Raw genomic sequence first — 20,226 nt, forward strand, 5'->3', positions numbered from 1 at the left:
TGACATTGTGCGCACATAGAAATAAAAATTCACGTAAAAGAAAATAGCAATACTTCAAAACAAGGATAGTTAAAAAAAAAAAATTAAAAAAAAGCACTGCACTAACATTATATGGTACCAAAGAAAAGCAGTGTTCATTCCAGACAAGCCTGAAAATAGGAAATGTGGCAAAGATGTGTACTGTAATTTGAATTACAAAACTCTAAGCAGTAGCAGAGAAACCCCAACCACAAGGCATACTTAAAAAAGGTATATTTAGCATTATTAAACTCATTATAATAGGTACATATTTCTCACCTCTGTCGCATGTGATGAATAAAAGTTCACCACAAAACCTGTCTGCACAAACGGCCTTGCAACATACTCCGATGACGTGACATTCACTACATGGCTAGTGGATTCCCAACACCATTCATCTTTAGTGATGCTAACTGTGTATGCACCAGGCAGAATGTCCTCGAAAATGTACACTGCACCTAAATTAAAATAACAGCATTAATTTAATTTAATTACATAAACATTTTTCACCTGTGGCACAGTGAGAACAAAAGAGATGAGAAAAATCAATTTACAAGTTTTTACATTTTTTTACGCAGTATTGCCTCTAAGCGTAAGGCTCTGAACTAGTGTGCAATCTTCTCATCCTGCAAAGGCCAACTATTATACTTGAACAGTAACCATAAAATTATATGGTGGGGAAATGATGATAAAGGTGTAATTAAAATTCCTTGAGTGCATTCAAGAATCTGAGCTAATGCAAATCAATTATTCTGAAAAAAACATATTTTAGCCATTATCGATCTTCCAACAATAAAATTTTAAAACAAAATACGGAAGTAGAACTACTCAACCGCTCTCAGCCTATTCTTAAATGCTTTTTGCAAACATATATCTTTCTTGAGCAGTTTTCCAATCAAATGGTTTTTCCTAAAGCTCTGCACACTGTATGCATGCCCAGGAAGGCATTTGCATGGAGTGATTTTGGGAAACATAACGAAAATGAAGTTAGGTAAAATGGAGCAACATTAAAAACCCAGTTCCCTCTGAATGCAAATCCAATGTTTCACCAACACGCCATATCACTCGGAAGATGACAGAGCGCTGACACTTTGTAGACAAGTTACTCCTGGCCAGTCTCAAACATGAACACTGTACGGGGGAGGGAGCTCAAGAGGTGTTGCGAAGTGACAATGGAATGGTAGGGGAAACCGAAGCACTCCAAAACTACAATGTTAACCACATTTGTCACATCCATAATTGAACCCAGGTTACTTTGAGGGACCTTAGAAATGTTAAAATCAATCGTAAACGCGAAGGGGGATGTTATGAGGTTGCTAGAGACTGACAGAGACGAAGACCGGCACACCAGCCGGGTTGATTCCTAGGGAAACACCCCACTGCCCTCCTCCCAGGTACCACTACACGGGCTTTCCTCGGAGTCTGGATCATTCTGCAGGTTCCCAGGGACACTGTCGCATCGAGAGGTGTAACTAGAACACCATTGTTCTCGCAGTTTCGAGTGTTAAGTCGAGGGACTTTAATGAGGGCAAACCAAGAGGCCAACCTTCAGGCTGTAGCGAAGTGAAGAGCTTGACTGAGCGATTAGGGTGCTGCGAGCAGTGTGAAGCAGTGTGAAGCAGTGTGTTGGGACCGAGGTGCATAGCAAGGGACAAACAGCGGCGAGCCACTGTCAAGCCAAGCTCCGGTGGGGAGAGTAAAAAGTGGATCTAATTAAGTGTGATCAATTTGTGGACAGTCATTTAAATTGTTATAATTTAAGGAATTTTGTGAATATTAGTTTGGACTATAGTTTTTTTGACCTGCATTTCCATGCTTAGTTTATTCATGTCGCTTTAAAGAATTGTGTACAACCCAGAAAAAAAACATGCTATTCTTAAAACAAACACGTGACCCAAAAGGTGACATTTAAATATAATCATTACATAAACTCAATAATGTCACTCAAATATAGTGCTGTCGTAGGAGGGTTTTTCCGGATGGACGAAAAGGAGTAATTTGGGCGCCACCACGTGGAAGGGCACATGGACCCGGCTACGAACTCTCGGCTCAGGGCCGTGACGTGACCCGTGTGGGGCTAGGCTAATCTCCCCCCTCGTGCGTCGTGTTCGTGGTCTCTTGAGGCGTCCCACACGCCTCGGAACTCAGGGAATTATACACGTGACCACTGAACCACACATTCTGAGCTAGTGATTTTATTACCAGCGAACTTGCACAGGCGAATTATTACACGGCACGTTACAAAAATGTTAAAAGAGTTTTACGTAAAGTACTAAAAAACACAGTTGCGGGTGATAACCAGTTTATAGGCTGACCCGGTCACCGCGTGGCCTGGCCTCGAGAGTCAATCACGTATTACGCGTACGAAATATCCGTAAACGGAGAACAAATATTTAGGCGAAAGAGTCTACCACCTGGAGCAGGCCTCGAAGAAGTTACAAGGTTTTAGATTTATTTAAAGATGCGACGGAAACTAATGGATCAGTGAACAAAAGAGATGAAGTCGACGAGGTGCGCGGACCGCTCCCACTCCAGGCGGCGAACGGAAACAGACTGACGAGGCCAGAGCATCATGGCCGCCAGGAAGGGTTAAGTTCCCGCTTTGTTACCGGGCAGCCGTCCGGTAACATACTTAATCAAACAAATATTATTTAAAAAACAAACATAATTTAAGTACACTTATTTATAATTAACCACCTTTAGTTATGGTGCTATTTCTAATTAAAGTTTAAAAACTATTGGCGGGTAGTTCTGCGGATGCCCGCATGAGGCGCTGCGCCGTCCTTACTTACTAAAACTTGAGGCGTGACAATTAGGGATATTTTATTACATAAAAAGGTTTATACATTATGTTTATTTTAATAAAAGAAAGGGGTCGTCGCACCGACTCTAGCACCGCCTCTTGCCGGGCTAGAAACACACGCACACACACACGCACGGGGCGGGAGGTTTGAATAGAGGGTGGTGTTGGGAGGAGAGGGGTGGCGATGGCGTGAGGCACATCGGGCTTAGGGAGGGCGTAGCCCCGGTCGATGTCAGTGCATTCCAGTAAATCTGAACATTTTGAAAAAGACTTCTGACAGAAACTGCTGCCAACATTGACGCAAAATTTTACTGAACACAACCTATCGAAAACTTGTTCCAACTGGCAACATATTAGGACAAGTAATTTAGTTCTTGACTTGAATAAAACACTTAGCAGTAATTCCAAAGTGTTCAGATTAGCTAGAATAACCATGCTTGATTGCATTTTTTTTTTACAAAATAACTTTAAAACAATATTGTAGAAGATTTTAGTTACCTTTCGTCAAAGTACTCAACACGTCTTTATCCGCTGCATCGCTGGATACGCGATGCAAAGAAATTTTAATTTCAGGGCAAGACCTGTCCCCAGCGACAGGTAAACATAAAACTTTCCCAGACAGCTTCACCTTCAGCTGGATGAATTTAAATGCATCAAGGATCGGACTGTCCAACACTTTTACCGTCTTACTTAGTGGACTGAACCTGTATTAAAAAGAAAATGGTTACTGTGATGTCAAGAAATTTGATACTTACATTGAAGATTTCAGCAGTTCACATTAAATACACCATTAATAGATGCATTTATTTAGAAAATTTAAACCATTATGTAATAAGTACAAACATTTATTTAAATTTCTAGTGTATGTTTTTTTCCAAATAAACAGGAAAAATAGAAAATTAAAAAAATATGTTTTAGTTAAAGAGCTTAATTAACAGTTACATAAATAAAATCAATCAATATCTGATAACTCACAAGGAAATACATAAGGAAATGGTCTTCCAACATTGAAAGTTCATAAGTTGATATTTTAAATTCCTTTTAGCAGTACTGTAATAATAGGACTGTGACAAAAGGTAAAATTCATATTTGAAACTATGTCATCACTGTAAAAAAATTAAAGCCACACAATCAACCTAATTTAATTTTTTTTTCACTACGACACTGCTAAAAATGATATGTAAGTTAAAGAAGCTCCAATAAAATGGGGTCTTATTTTGATACATAAAATATAATATATGACAAATATTAGGCAGTTTAAAAATTCATGCATAATATTACTGACTTACATAACATACATATAAAAAATAATTAAATCCTAATTTTTTTACAACAAAATTGATAAAAATATAGAACCATTACATTTCAACTCTAATCATTAATGATTACATTTCAAAAAAAAAAAATTAAAATTACTTAAGACTTGGATACAGCAATTGATGCATAAGTCCCTAACTTAACTAAAAACATATTCCAAAAACAAGTGTGAGTATCACACTAACATATATATTTTTTGATGTTTGAAACTGTCTTAAAAATGACATGACATTGAAAAGAAAACATAAATTTGCAAAAATCTAAGAATGCTTGTTTCTCATATTATGTACCTATGTATATTTGTATAGTGAGTTTCCTTTAATATACAAAACAACCTTGCAGTTATGAATGTTCAAAATTATTTGTTTTATCAAAAATTTTAATAATTTTTCAAAAACACAAACAAAATACATGGTTACACAAAATTTTCTTCAAAAGTCACTATTTTTATTTAGTACTTCGGGGAACTCATTTAAATTTTCATTAGAATTTTAAAAGCAGCTTGTTAAGAACATTTTGAGCCCCATGAAGGAAAGTGGAAAAACCCAATATTAAAATATATTTTTTTTAAAATTTCAAAATATTAGTTAGGTACTTCTGATTTCAAAAAAATTTGATTTTTTGATAAGGCAAATGAAAATGTTAAAAAATAATTGGTTTGAGTAAAAAATGGTTCCAGATGAAATGTGTTTGATTGATTGATGTAGTCTCCCTGAAAATATTTTCTTGTAAGGATTCCAAACAAATTTTTCAACTATCCAAATACCAAATTATATAATATACTCGCATGTGCAACAAAATCAGTACAATCAAAAATTACATAATCAATTTTTTTTTTTTTACTATCAAACACAATAGTATCCAACTTTAGCTTTACAGTAATGAGCCCTTAAAGAGGACTTTATTTTTTTGTAATCTCTTACTGACAGGAGGTCCTGAGTGACTATGATGACTTATGCCACACTGCAGGATCACAGCCCCAGCAAGACAGCAAGTATCAGGGTTTCCACGCGGTCCAGGACCAACTATGATCTTCCAGGTACCAACGCATGTAAAACCCTTCACTTTACTTATGAATTTTTGTGGCAGTTTAGAAGGTTTTCTTTAGGCTTTTTATCTGGCATGAAATTTCATTTTTACTTGTCTACAAAAACTAAAAAAGCATAAGTACACAAAAAAATACTGATAAAAAAGTTCTTCCCATCGATGGACCCCTGTAAATTTGTGCTGCTTTGATAATCATGCAATAGTTGTTCATACAATCTCTATGAATCTATAAATCAATGATTTATTTTTATTTAACTGGAAAACTTATCATCAAAGCTGCACAGAATTTGGTTAATAAAAGCCATGCAATGCTCTGATTGTGTGGCAGCCATTATAGCTTGGACTATCGATTGAACAAGGGCCCGATGGAATTTCTGGGACTGTAATATGCGGGCCAAGTCCTCTATCTCTCCGCAATCACACCCATCCACTTCGACAGTTCACTTTGCAACCAAGCAAGCTTGTCCTGAGGTAAATCAGGGTCTACCCTGAACCAATAATAACCACACAGTATATAATACGTTTACTACAAATACTTGGGGCACCAATGTAAGGTCTTTTTATAAACCTTTAAATAATATGTTGTTAACCAAATTTTTTTACATTAAAGCTTAACGTTATAAATATAATAAGCAAAATTAAAACACACATAAATATATATATATATGTATACCATTTGCAGAAACATGCCAATTTTTAAATTAACTTAGGTTAAAATCTTTTCAAACATAATTTCTACCAGATTTAAGTAGACACTCTCCAACTAATCAAGTTTCATATGCAAATATAAACAAAATGAGGCACCAAAAAACAAACTTCAAGTTAGAGCAAGATGGCTCAAAACATGTTTAGTGACTTGTAACACCATTGCTGTTTATTTCATGACCATTACCAGTCAACATTCCTTTACATACATTAGCAAAACCATCATCGTGATTTATGTTTCAGGTTAACTTAGAAAAATATATATTTTTTTTATTTAATTTTTTCTCATTTCCAAGGAGGGTTGGGGGGGTGGGGGGGCCTAAACTACTCTTTTCACTGGGGGCTATTACATAAACAAACACCCCCTTCTCCCAAATATTAGGGCCTCGCCAAGTCTACTGTTTACAGAGAAATATGAATCTCGAATTTCTTTAAATAAACCCATAAAATTCCTAGGTCTCCTCCTATGGAATGTCAATTTTTGAACATTCCCTAGAGGGAGCGTTCAAGTGTTACGTAACGCAATTTTTTGATATTTTTGACCCCCCCTCCCCCCCATGTAACGCACCGTAAAGTTTTTCTGTACCCCCCCTCCCCCCTAGTAAAACGTTACGTAACCCTAAGTGACCATTTTTACCTAAAAGTCACAATTATGTGGCGTAACGTACCGGAATAAGTCACTAAAATACCTTTGTTATTGTTTTAATCGCATTAATGTTATTTATTAACATTTGAAATGTCTTGTTTTTAAAAGCAAGAGCTTTCTAATTTTTTTTTGTCCTAATAAATTTTTACTACTCAATCATACATTTAGCAATCATACATTTAATTACGTCGTTTTCCTGACCTGGCTCTGTCCTTACACATTTTTTGCTTTATCCACCATTGTTCTTCTCATGCATTCTCCTATTTTAGCGTTTTACTAATAAAGCCATTAAAATAAAATAACAAATTTTATTTCTAATAATTATTTTTACCTTTGGCAATGCAATTACAAACATAAAACTAACTGCAATAAAATATATTTGTCAAAATATAATCGTACTTAAGAATACGATTGAACGAAAACGAAAAACATTTAAAATAAAATTAGCCATAATTAAAATAAGTAGATAGTAAAAAAACAATTCAATTTGAGTTTTACTGCTCCTCTGTCCATGGGTTTGCCAGCCACTCAGATTCTTTCATTACTGGCATCCGAAGAGCAGACGAAGAGGGTTCCGGAATTGTTAACCCGCTTGCATCAACTTCGTCTTCGTCGAGCCAATCGGCATCCTCAGATGATGTTTCACAGCGACGCACAATGAAGAGAAGCTCATTTGCCCTTCTTGCAGCAAGTCGCTGTGGCCGTACTCAACTTTCACGAAGGTCTTGGGCAGTCTTGCCATGCATGTAACGATTGTGCATTTGCACACTCTTGTGGGATGTAAAATAAACCCCACAGGTTGAACATACTCGGTTCTTTAGGTCGGATTGTACTGATGGGCAAAATAAATCGTAAGGCATCTGCTTAAACCCTTCTAGAGGAGGCGACAGATCAACAGACAACCTCACAAGAAGTGGCGAAAACTTGCATGATCCTTTGTCTATCTGACTAGGTACCACGAGCTTGTTTGCGGTTTGAAGGATTGGGTAGGGTGGCGGCAGGAAAGTTTCTGGAAAGACAGATTTTAATGCACTCTTCAAGTGGGAACAGCAGGATTCATCCGCGCATTTAATAACTTGCAAGAAATATTGCGATTCACGGACGCGAGCGCTATACCACGCCATATTAGGTTCTGCTGAATCCTGCAATACTTGAACGCTCCCAGAAAGACAAACCAGAGATTGTGAACATCAATAATTTACGAATTTTCAGTAATGAACATGCACACACTACTTACTGTAACCATTTGTTTTTCAATTCTTCCGAAACCACAACTGAAACTTTGTAATTCCCTCTTTTGAGAAACTGGCAGATCTTCCCAGATCCAGCTTCAACTTGGACTTCCATTTTTTGGTCGTCGTCGACATTAGAAAACAGAACAGCTAATGGGAGTTTATCTTCACTGCTGTGAATTAACCTGTATGGTTTCACAACACCACACACTTTGTATGCAGTCGGGTAAATGTCTGGAAGCTGAGGAGTGTTTGCTGTGATTTTCACATTTTCAGTGGAAAACATCAAGTCATCTGTAAAAAAAACAGTGAATAAAAGCAAGATAGGGGTATGTAAAAAATAAAAATAAAACTTAATATTAATGTTGACATTAATTAGAAAAAAACATGAGAGGAAAAAAATTGTTAACAAATTGACATCACTGCTGGGTAAAATAAATTTCCTTTTTGCAATGTTATAAATGATGTAACAACATATACTTTCAGAGTTTCTTGGTTTCTGGGTTGTAGCCACGTCAGTGATACAGTAGAACCTCATTTTTACGTACCTGCGATATACGAATTCCCGCGATTGACGTATTTTTTTACATGCACTGTCAATTTCCCTATACTAATAATGCATTCTTTTCCCGCCTTGTGCAAAAGCATTTCCCACTGTTTACGTAGAATTAGTGCTGTATTTCGTGGCAAACCATCGGAAAATTTAGAGAAAACAATAAATTCTCAAAATGAATAGCGTGAAGTTTAATTATTAAGCGTTACTGGAAGAGTGTATGGTCACCACAGCTTCGTTCGCCATTGTAAACAACTTACTTTTATTTTTGTGCCACGTGCTATTGTACACCATACGGCCATGAACCAAACGTATGGTGACATAAACATGAAAATTAATAAGTACTTTTCTTAGCGTTCCCCTTTAATCTTAAATGTATTATGCATGAAAATAAAGGTGAAAACTCGCATTTTAAATACACAAAAGAGCGGATTACTGTTCCATTATTAAAATACGTTTTAAGCAACATACGATTTTCCTTTAAATTTGGCGTCTTCGTGCATATTCGGTGATGTTCATTTTAACACATTAGAAACATTCTGAAAAGTCAAATGGCTGCAACGAATATCCAAACAATGCAATGGCAATTTAACTTCTATTCCTCAACGTAAACAATTATATTGATGGTGGTAGCTATTGTTTTATAGTATTATTTCTCAAAAAATCTTAAATTAATAAAACTTTAACACGTAATTAAATACAAAGTTCAAAAATCAATTGTGTTACAAAATTTCAGCACCAAGTGGCTATATCAAGATATTCAACATTCTCATCTCTTACACAAGAACAGCAAATTTCATGTTTAACTTTCGGCAATAATGAAGAATGGCGATATTGGATATATTCATAATTTTAATTATGTGAGATAGTGAAGTTCTAGTTAATATATAAAAACGTAACAGTCTCTGACATATTATTTAGTGTGGTATATATTTTCTTATTGTTTCCCATATAGTGAGATGATAAAAAAAAAATTTGAACATTTCCCTTATTTTGCGTTTTCTCGGTTTTTACATATTTTTTTCCTGGTCCCTTGAAATATGTAAAAATGAGGTTCTACTGTATATTCACCTTGGATGCGGCTACAACGCAGAAGCCAAGCCTCTCCAGACAATGGCCGCAAAAGCCTTCGATCTTTACTAACATACTATACTTTTACTTTACATAGTTCTACATATTACTGAAATATGTGAAATATAAGAAACGTGATATATTGGGGCATTTAATATCATAACAACATGTAATGAATGTATCATCAATTAACATCTCTTCAATATCAAGGGCATTAGACATGCATCTGTAGTACTTATTTATCAGGTTTGAAAAAACTCATCATTAAAAATAATACTGTTATAAATGCTACCACAAAATTCTTCTCATGGGAGCCTGAATGGCCACGTACAATGATGCCATGCAGGAATGGATACAACTTTCCTTATCCCAGGGCAGAAACTGTGATCAGCGCAACAACACCCCCCCCCCCCCCCGGCCCGCTTTTTCTTATTTTTGTAACAGCAATCAACATACCAAGGCATAGTTTGTTTTGCATTTGTGTACATTGTATGGAAAATGTTAAATTAAATTTTTTCATACTTGTGTACATACCAGTGTTTAATAGCAAGTTTTATTTCACCTACTTAACTCAAAGAACTAATGTAGTGTACTCAAAATTTAATGGCCACATAAAAAAAAATTAAAAATTACAATACTGAGAAATTATATGACAAAGTAAAGAAACTAAACTTACTTCAACTGTTGAATAACCTAAATCCTATACATGTTCAAGGTCCAATTAAAAAGTTATGATAAAAATATATACGTGTACATATAAAATTAGGTACCTAATTAGGACATATATACCATATCATTTTCGGTCACTTAGTTGATAGTGCATAACTATATTTCATACTTTTTGTAATATACAAAGATTTGTTGGCCCATTCTACGCTCCCTCTAGCCCGATGCTAGGGGTGGCCCTGATGCTACAAGTTACAAGCTCTTCACCAGTCTGCCATGGCTTCAAGGACCACACCCGTATGTCATATGTACATCTGAGTTACGCTATTGGTTATGATTCAAGATTTAGGATGTTCTTTATACATTCATTCAGAGAGTTAAAGACCAGTACACTATTCTGTGAAAGTTGCATAGTTATAAGTTAGTTCACATAGCATTCATATTCAAAATTTCTTAAATAAATATCAATAGAAGTAAATTAAATATTTTTTAACTTAGTCAGGTTTAATGTTGCAACCTAGATTACTGTTAATATGTTAACACATAACATATGCCCACATTTACTACAAAAAAATTGATTTAGTTTACGAATGAGTATCTATAACAGGAATCTTGTCCAAAGAAAAATTCAAAAGAAAGTGCCTTAAGTCCATGTGAAGAACCAACACTATTATTGTTTAAAATGCCTCTCACCAGCCTTAACCTGCAAGCTGTAGGTGCCAGGCTGCATGTTCTCAAGGTAGTACTCTCCACTGGCAGAGGTGCGACTGCTGACGCGTCCGTCCAAGAGCAACGTGGCATCTTGTATTCCGTTGCCGTTCTCCTTCATCAAAACACGCCCTTTCACACTGAAGCCTGTCACCTAGCAACCACACAACAGGCCACATCAACTGACGTAAACACACAACAAACCAAATCAAGGCATTTAAAATCATAATTAACTTAAAAATGACTAATTTATGAAATGCCATCTCATTAGGTGTGTACATGTGCACATCTCTCGTTATAGCCATACATAACTTAGTGATGTACTCTGGATGAAAAAACAAGCTAAGCACCCAGAAAGAATGGTCCCAGTTAGATGTTCCTAATTTAGTACTCGTGCAAACCTTCAATGAATGTGTAAATTATAAGATATTCAGTGATCTACAATGCCTAAATAACCTACCAGAGCGAAATAGTGAAGCAACACAGGTAATGCAAAAGTACTCCCATAAAATGTTAGGTTGAACAAGAATTGATCTTGAATGGAATTCGTTTACATTGCGTGCAATCACATGCACAAGCATAAACATGTTCAGTTTAAGTTCTTTGTAGTCCGGCATAGCTCTAGCTAAAACACATTTACTAGCATTTTAGTTTAGGTACTAAGCTGCTCTAATCAATTCTTTGAAGATGTGCTGGTTGCTTCCTTATTCTCAAACTATAAATTTGAGAGCACAATTCTTATCTGCTAACCACAACAAAAAATATTTATGATTTTGGCCATCACTTCATTATTTCACAGTTCAAAGGCAACTGCAATGCGAAGTAATGTCATTGTAGCTTTACAGCCTCAGACAGTCTGTGATCATTCCTTTATGGCAGAAACATTTCCATTTTGTTTGAAATAGTCATGTTTCACCTCTGGCATTCTCATTAGTGATGTCAAAGTCACTTCCTCCATTATTGCAATTCCTTAAGTGTTGATTGTATCAAGAATTGAGGAGCCATGATGCCAGTTTTATTTAAACATTCACTACAATTTCAAGTGATTCTGGAAACTCAGGAAATATTTTCCTGTCAAACTAGACATCATGTTTTTTATTCTGATAGTACTTAATAATGTACAACACAGGGTTAAAATGAAGCATTCTGCACTAAAAATGTGTAGTTTTTCATTACAAATTTTTTATACAACTGTATTACACACTAAATTAACATACTCAGCTGTCACACTACACATGAAATATTTTGCAACATCTTAGAAGCAACATCAGCATCAAATCAAACATCTCTAATCTTCAAATCCCTAACATGTGGCTGGCTATTACAAATGGACCTATGCACATGGCGGCAAGGAAAGTTCCGAGGAAAAGAGGAAAAGCATAAGGGTGAGAATATCTAACTTTCAGCAATGTTGCCATAAGTGTTGCAAGCTTGCATGTGATTGCAAACCTTAAAATTCTTTGTAATATAGTAAAGATGTTTATATGCATTTTTCACTTAGCCTGGTGTCATGTATAACTAGTTGAAAAAATTAAAAAAATAATTTTCATCATTCTTTGAAGAAAATGAAAACAGAGTGTATGTACAAAAGTAAGTAAGTAAAAAAAAAAAAAAACCCTCTATACTCTCATCAATCTGTTTCTATCAAACAATTTTCAAACTTTGTAAAAGTGTTCATATTTTTACAACTTTTTATTAAAAAATGGGATCTGAGAAATGTAAATTTATTAAATTTTAATAAGCTAAGTTGACAAGCAATAAGATGGCTACCTGGCTAGGCTGCCAAATAGAGTGCAGATCTTCAATAGAAGCATTTTATTTAAAACTATTCAATATTTTTGAAAGGTATCCTGATTATGAGCCTTTACACTCACCTGCATAAGTTCTGTTTATAATGAGTATTTTAGAATTTTTAAGTATTACAAATTTTGTACACAGCATTAAAAAAAAAAGCAGCATTTTCAAGGAACCTTCACGTTTATTATTCTGGTGTGAAACTGTACAGCTACCGTCTGATACGTGTCTCGAGTGTAGATGAGCAGACATGCGATGCCTTCACCAGTTCTACCCTTAGCTCTGCACTTCTAAATATAATTTTCCTAGCCAGGTGAGCATCTAAGATTTTTGTATTTTTAATTATGATAGTACATATACTCTAAGTAAAATACATATAATGCATACAAAGTTTTACGAGAAAAAGAAAACAACAGAACCGTAAAAAAACTAAAAGCACGTTAAAAAATTGACCTTGAATGGAGAATCAATAACAATGCTGTTGTGAGTAACTTCAAATTCAAATTTTTCCGGCCTCACATCAAAGTGGATGTTGGTAGGACTTTCGTAGTGTGGGACCACTTTGTATTTGCCCGGTGGTAGAGCACGGAAATGGAACACGCCCCTTTCATCAGAAATAACATGACACAAGGAGTTTTTGTTTGATTTGAATCCTGCCAATGGTGTAGTACTGCAGGCATCCAATTCACTAGGCGGTGGCTTCTGCAATCAAACAGTTTTCACCTCAGTCACTAGCTACCACGCTGCATCCAAAAAGAAAGCATTTCACTCACAAACAATGTACTTTTAACAAGCTGTTGAAAAAAACTTTTTATCTAATATTGCTGTCTTGAAGGTATCATATTTTCATTACAATTTTTATCTCTAATTTAGTCATAGGGACAAGATTATAGCATTGGTAGCGAGCTGAAGAGCATGTCAATGCACCCTACTAAAATCATGAAATTATCAGCATTTAGCAAAACTCAACTCAAATAACTAACATATATTCTATTAATATATTAAATTTAAATATTGTACTTTCTTAGTTTGAACTAGTATCTATTTCTTTATTATTTTTAACTTTGTAACATTGGCATATTTTTCAAACACACAAACACTTGGAAATTTAATTTATTCCGTATAGTTTTTCCTTAAAAATCCTTATTACAAATTATTTTATTGTGAAGGTGCAATGCATGGTAAGTCCAAATGAAACTATTTTGGTTAAATAAGTACTATGAAATAGATTACTGTAATTTTTGTTAAATAATAAAACGTTCATGAAAATTAATAATTTTGAAAAATAAAAGCAATAACACCGTAACTTCCTGTTAAGAAAACAAAATTGGCTTCAAAATAAAACCATTAAATCTTTTCTCTATTTTTAAGTATCAAAGTCTTTACTGAGCACAAATAAAATATTATTATGAATGCTTGATTTGTTAGCATTTACCTGTCATTACTAAATTCAACAGCTGGGAAGAAAAAGGAGAATAATTATCAAGGTGTCCACAATGGCGATGAAAGTAACGTCAGTCAGACCACTTTGAATTTTGATCTCTGAGGCCTTGCTGAACTACGGTAATTTGACAAATGTGCATAAAACTGTCGTCATGGTTTTCATAGTAGACTATAGTAGGTATTTTATCTGCTACTGGATTCTGCAACTCTTCAAATATGTAACTTAAAATATATTATATCATATGATACATTTTGTAAAAAGCAGTCCTATATAAAAAGCACTCAACAGTAATTTTTCCTAGTGGCATATCAACTTGTATTTTAATATTGTATCTAAGATATTGGATGTTTTGTGATGCAAAGCTGTATAATTATCAAAATAGATTTGATTTTGTGTTGTGATGGGAAACTCTACTATAACCAAATATTTGCTTTTGAAAATTTAAATTATAAAACTTTTACATAAAATGGATATGCAATACTGAACAATTACCCAATCAACTAACACAGGTGAGAACATAATAAATTGCATTGCTTCTATTAACAGGGTGACTACTCCAACCCTAGAATAAAATTCCTGGGTATTTCCAGGTTTTCCAGAAATTTATTTTCATTTTTCCAGAATATTTAACTCATTTTCTATACTAAGTCTGTGCATTCTTTGATATTGGTACATTAGATGAAGTGTTGCCAACTATTGACAAGATAAAAGTTTACACCTAAACAAGTATTAGCTGTTATAAAACCAACAATTAGTTAAAAGATATACCGTATGAAAATTTAATAAACTGAATCCATAAATTATCCAACGATAAAAATATTAAACTTCATTTTTTTTCTTAAGAAAATTGGAATTACGCACGGTAAACAAACTTAATTTTGCTGCACTCTGGCGTCAGGTTCTGAAAACGTTTCTCTGAGCATCACAGTCACACACGTAAACATGAATGGCGTCAGGATTGCCGATCACGCTTTCGTCTGTGGATGCAGACTCTCCCATGTCGTCTCTTATTCTAAAAATAAATATTTATTACACAATCCATTGCTATTTAATATATATTCAATATCGATATAAATTGCAGATGTACATAATCAACGACTTTAACGTTAGACGATAATTACAGTATGGAAGAATAGCAAATCTCCCGAGGGGTAGATATATTCCTGGGTATTTTTCCAGAGGCAAAATATTCCTGGGTAATTCCAGGTTTTCCCGAATTTCCCGACCAATCGTCACCCTGATTAAGTTTTCTACACAGAAATTTATTATGTGTAACATTTCGGAACTACTTTGCTATGCATTTTATAATTTATTGAGCACTAAGTCACCTTCTCTCTCATCATTGCTGAGGCATCATGTTCAGGAGACTGGATGAAAATGGTTATCATTTTAAAACCCTTAAAATGAATGCAATATAAATGTAGCCAAATGTGTCAACTTAAAGCTATTTATAAAATAATTTCATACTCACATTATCTTCTTGAAAGAGCACGAAGCTTACACCCCTTATTGGTTCATCATTGCTGGTTACTGTACCATATACATCATAACCAGATACTACTAATTCATCCGATGGTATTTCTGCATTTTGTTGGCCAACTTGCACAGATGTTCGGCTTTTGTTGAACTTGAGATGAGGGTGGGAAGCCGTGATCGAGTACTTTCCTGGCAGAACCGGACTGAAGACAAACTTTCCTTCTTGAGTGGTGGCCACTTCATGCAGAGGCAGCGATTTACCATCCACAAACAAGGAAACTGCCACATCTTTCGGACCATTTTCACTGCCCGCGCTGACAACCTAGACTTACAAGTGGAATAGTTAATCATGTATGTCAACTGAAGATTTAAATCTTTTATCACTGAAATTACACAACAACTTACCTTGCCCAATATGGCAAACCCTTTAAAAACAAAATTTATATCTTTGCCTTGGCTACATGGGTCTGTGATGCCATCAACATTTAGTACAACTTCTTTCGGTTCAAACAGCCAACCAGATGGAGGTGCAATCTGAAAGAAATTTTTTTTTTCGTTTAGCATTTTACTGACAGAGACATCATGAAATATGAATGAATTAAGGATAAACATCTTGTCAACACTGAAGTCATTAGAAACAGTTGATAGGTGAAGAATATTGAGCATCGAGGGAATGTATGGCTGGGGAAAACCGGAGTACACAAGGAAAACCCATCAGCTCACAAAAATATCTGGCACGTTTTTAAGTTTTAAGTCTGAAAGATCCTGGTTTTTTTGGAAAAGAGGCTCTTCTTCAGAATTACACAACTTCCCTTATGTACAAAGATTCAGGGAGGCATCAAGAGACAACAGCCATCCCCTTCACACAAGGAAATATGCCTGCCTAAATGGCAGGAGAGACTTCTGAGCACCATTGTGCACAGTGTCAAAGGAAAAATAATCAGGTTGCCCAATACAATTTACTTTCTTTCTATGCTCAACCAACTGATATAAAAGGTGAATATAATTACAGGATTTTTAAAACATTGAATAAAGCTGGACTCCCAATCATCCGTTTCATCCGTCCATCACCCGTCCGTCAATTTCGGTCCGTTATTTCTCTTGGAAATTATTACCGACTCTCAACCATCCGTCTGTCCGTCACTATTCTAAAATATCAGTGCTACAACTTACCGCCACATTCTGTCTCAATTGTAGGTAAACGTTTGGTGAAAATAATTTACTTGGGATAGTTAACTTTTGTTTTTATGAATGTGGTAATAAGTTGACAGGCGGGAACCGTGCTTTGACAAGTGGATTAAACGGGTGCCGTCTTAAAAATAACATTAGTCATGCCAGCAATAAATAAAATTATGCTTCTTTTATTACTGCGTCAAAGGAAACAGAGAGAAGCTATTTCTATCCAGGCTTTTTACCTCAGTTGCTTATCCCGATAGTCTTTGCTATATATATATATATACAAATGCTCCCTTTCCGAACGTAATTTATCCGAAAAGCTCATTCTCATAAGCAATCTTTACCGTTATTATGACAATAATAACCGGCCAATACGACACAGCCTTCTATATATTGCAAATTAAAAAAATCGAACACTGTTTTCGGAAAGTCGTATTGAAGATGATCGACTTTACAAGGCGGTGGACCATCCGTTGGTCCGTCTAAAGCTAAAGCTTGGCAAGGTTTTGACGGACGGACGGATGGAATTTTTCGGGCCATCTGATTGGCTGCAGGTCACGTGATTGACGGACGGACGGGTGACGGACGGATGAAACGGATGATTGGGAGTCCAGCTTAAGTATACACATACAAAAAAATAGAAATTATGTTGTTTTTTTACAATCTTAAAAGTAATACACTTAAGTCACATAAAAACAAACTGGGTCAGTAGGCAGTGGGGTTCCAGCAGATAGGCCTACTTTAAAAATGAAAATTGGAAATAAGACTTTTTATAAAAATACACATATAATACTTATTGAATGTTAGGTCTATTTTGAAAAATCTACAAAAAGTAAATCTATTTTCATTACAAACTGTAATAGTCTGCCCTCTGAGAAGGGCAGTTTGTAATGAAATGAAACTATACATTCGCCTGAAGATTTGTAATATTTTACATTAACATACAAGTTGTTTTATAATATTCAACTTATATATATTTACATAATATGTATATTTAATCCTAACAATTAATTTTGTGACCTTTATAGGTATTAAAGTGTATTTTTTTGACATACAATTATGCGATTATAATAATTCAAATGATAAATATATTATACATATTGGACTTCAGAGAGAAATAACGACACAAAAATTGCCCAGACAACCCTCTGATGTAGGGCCCAGGCCTACCCTGGGCCGTCCCTGTCACGAGGTAACACTTCTAACTTAAATTAATCTGCTACTCACTTTCAAGACGTATTCTCCTTTGTCATACAGCGGCAGGAAGTAATAGCCGTTGTTTGGAGCACAGTCAATTTGATCCTTCAGGGCCCCGTGCTTTGTAAACCTACAAAAATAAGAAAAAAAGCAGATTGATTGATTGTTACACTTGTGATTGGGCTTCTGATGTCATTAATATTTTAAAAAAAAATTAAATGGTAGTATCTGCTTTTTTAAATGGTTCACTGAAGGTGGAACTCATATTTCTGTCATTTTTAAACTCTTTGATTTACAGCCAGCATTTATAACGAGTTTTGTAAACACAATGTGCTTTGAATTTAACTTTTTCTAACCACTTCCAGCTTGACCAAACAATTTCCCAAGGCACGAAGCAGGGGCAGAAAGTGAGTGATGTTGATGAATATTGACAACTAACAAAAAAAGTTGCTGTGGCCACTGACAAAGTGTTCATCATGTTTATTTTCTGTTTTCATGGTTTCAAAAGAGGCTTGATATTTTGTAAGAAATATATAAATTAATTCTAAGCAATGAAACTAAAAACTTATTACAGACATAAACTGTGTGAAACAAAAAATGTGACATATAGGGCATGGTTATAACACTGTAAGGGAAACTAGTTAAATCAGATCCATTGGACAGAAGCCAATATGGATTTTGTGAAAATTTAGGTTAGCCAGAGAATATGGGGAAAAAAAAAAAATTGTAATTCTGCAAAAAAAATGGCTTCTGAGAAATTAGGCAAATAATAACTAAAGTGAAAGGTTATTTAGGATAGCTAGTTATTACTTTTTTTTTACGGAAAAGCAACAACCCAAGAATTTTACCCTCGTTTACCAAATAAGTCATCCAGTTGGAGTCTTCAAACACTGTTTTTAGATTAGGTACATAGAGTGACATCTGAAGTGATTAAAAAAACCTTTTCAATATTTAATTATTTCATTAAAAGAAAAGCCCCTACTTTTAAAATTCACCTAAACAGAACAAAAATTATAAATTTTATCTAATTCTAAGTTAAGTTCGCAATAATCTTAACCAACCATTCAAATAATTTTACAGTATAATTAACCATCCATGCTATTTTAACATATTTTTTATTCAATTAACTTAACCAAACAACCAGCCAAGCAATTTTAAAGTATAAAAATGTAGGATATCCAACCAACCTCATAGTTTTACAGTATTTGAAATATACACAAACATAACTAAACCACTAGTTTAATCAGTAAATTCCTGATCAACCACTTGAATTATCACAATGCCACGTATCCAAGTTAAAATATTGATCCTAATGGCATGATCCTGTACACATACCTACATTGATCCTATGGTACACGCTGCTTGCTGTTTAATTTAGTATGTTGAAATATACTTGACATAACAAAAAGTTATGATGTACAATAAATTATGATCATAAGTTGAATAGGCCTACAAAAGAAAAAAAATTACACAAAACTACATGATATAAAAAACACATTTTCCAATCTTTTTCAGAAACGGACTTTCCTTCAGAATAACAAAATTTTATGCAAAATTGTCAATGAACCAGTAGTTAAATTTTGTGACGTTCGTAGGTGCGGTTTTTCTATGTATAGGTACTCTGTGTATTATTGCATATGTAGGTTAGGCTTTAGGCATATGTTTAAGTACTAGAAAACAGCTTAGTCTACACTGTTTTAGTCGCAAATCATACATCACTTATCAGCATGCAAAACAGCTATTTCAATTAACTTCGCGCAGTACAACCAAATAGTTGTTGGTAAGTAAACGCGCCAGTGGAGCAATACAAAATTTATGACACAGTCAACCCGTCAAAAAAACAAGGGATTTGTATCAAGAACTAAATAATTCAAACATGAACTTACAGTTTCACTTCAACTTCACTGAAGTTGATGTCAACATCACTTTTTACAAACCCGCCGCAGCCCAAAATGTCCTGGGAAGAAGAGAATTTAACACAGCTGAAAACAAAAACCACTAAAGAAACAAACTTCACGAAATCAAAAAGGTTTATCATTTTTAAAATTTATACGCATATCATAAGGAGCGTTTTCAGACCACAATAATTTCAAGATCAGAAAAAATTCATGTTAAGGTTAGAACACAATAACAAATTGCAATCGTTTATATCAACAACAGCACTTAACCCCAAAGATAATAGACAAACAAGATGGAGCCATGGAGGTAATAGTCTATGGAGTGGAAGCGTATAACCAAACTTGAAGCATCCTAGCAGACGATGTTGAAACACAAGGATTGAGCTAAAGGTGGCAAAAACGCCAATGTTTACATTATTTTGAATCGCACCGTTTTAATTTTTCGCTGAATATACGTGATGGTGAAAGCTAGTGC

At 34.8% G+C, this 20,226-nt stretch overlaps 1 protein-coding gene across 1 annotated transcript in view; it reads right to left on the reverse strand.

The window, feature by feature from the left end:
• LOC134529021 (BOS complex subunit NOMO3) overlaps window positions 1-20,021 on the reverse strand; it is a 55,073-nt gene extending 35,052 nt beyond the window's left edge. Inside the window, exons 1-9 of the mRNA XM_063362698.1 lie at window positions 19,740-20,021; window positions 17,884-17,983; window positions 15,886-16,014; window positions 15,476-15,802; window positions 13,014-13,262; window positions 10,752-10,920; window positions 7,774-8,062; window positions 3,320-3,525; window positions 298-476 (exon numbers count right to left, since the gene is read on the reverse strand). Of these exons, the coding sequence (XP_063218768.1) occupies window positions 298-476; window positions 3,320-3,525; window positions 7,774-8,062; window positions 10,752-10,920; window positions 13,014-13,262; window positions 15,476-15,802; window positions 15,886-16,014; window positions 17,884-17,983; window positions 19,740-19,891 (1,800 nt within the window). The 5' untranslated portion in view covers window positions 19,892-20,021. The remainder of the gene's footprint in view (window positions 1-297; window positions 477-3,319; window positions 3,526-7,773; window positions 8,063-10,751; window positions 10,921-13,013; window positions 13,263-15,475; window positions 15,803-15,885; window positions 16,015-17,883; window positions 17,984-19,739) is intronic.
• Between the last annotated feature and the right edge of the window lie 205 nt (window positions 20,022-20,226).

The sequence above is a fragment of the Bacillus rossius genome, chromosome 2 (assembly GCF_032445375.1).
Source record: "Bacillus rossius redtenbacheri isolate Brsri chromosome 2, Brsri_v3, whole genome shotgun sequence".
NCBI lineage: Eukaryota > Metazoa > Arthropoda > Insecta > Phasmatodea > Bacillidae > Bacillus > Bacillus rossius.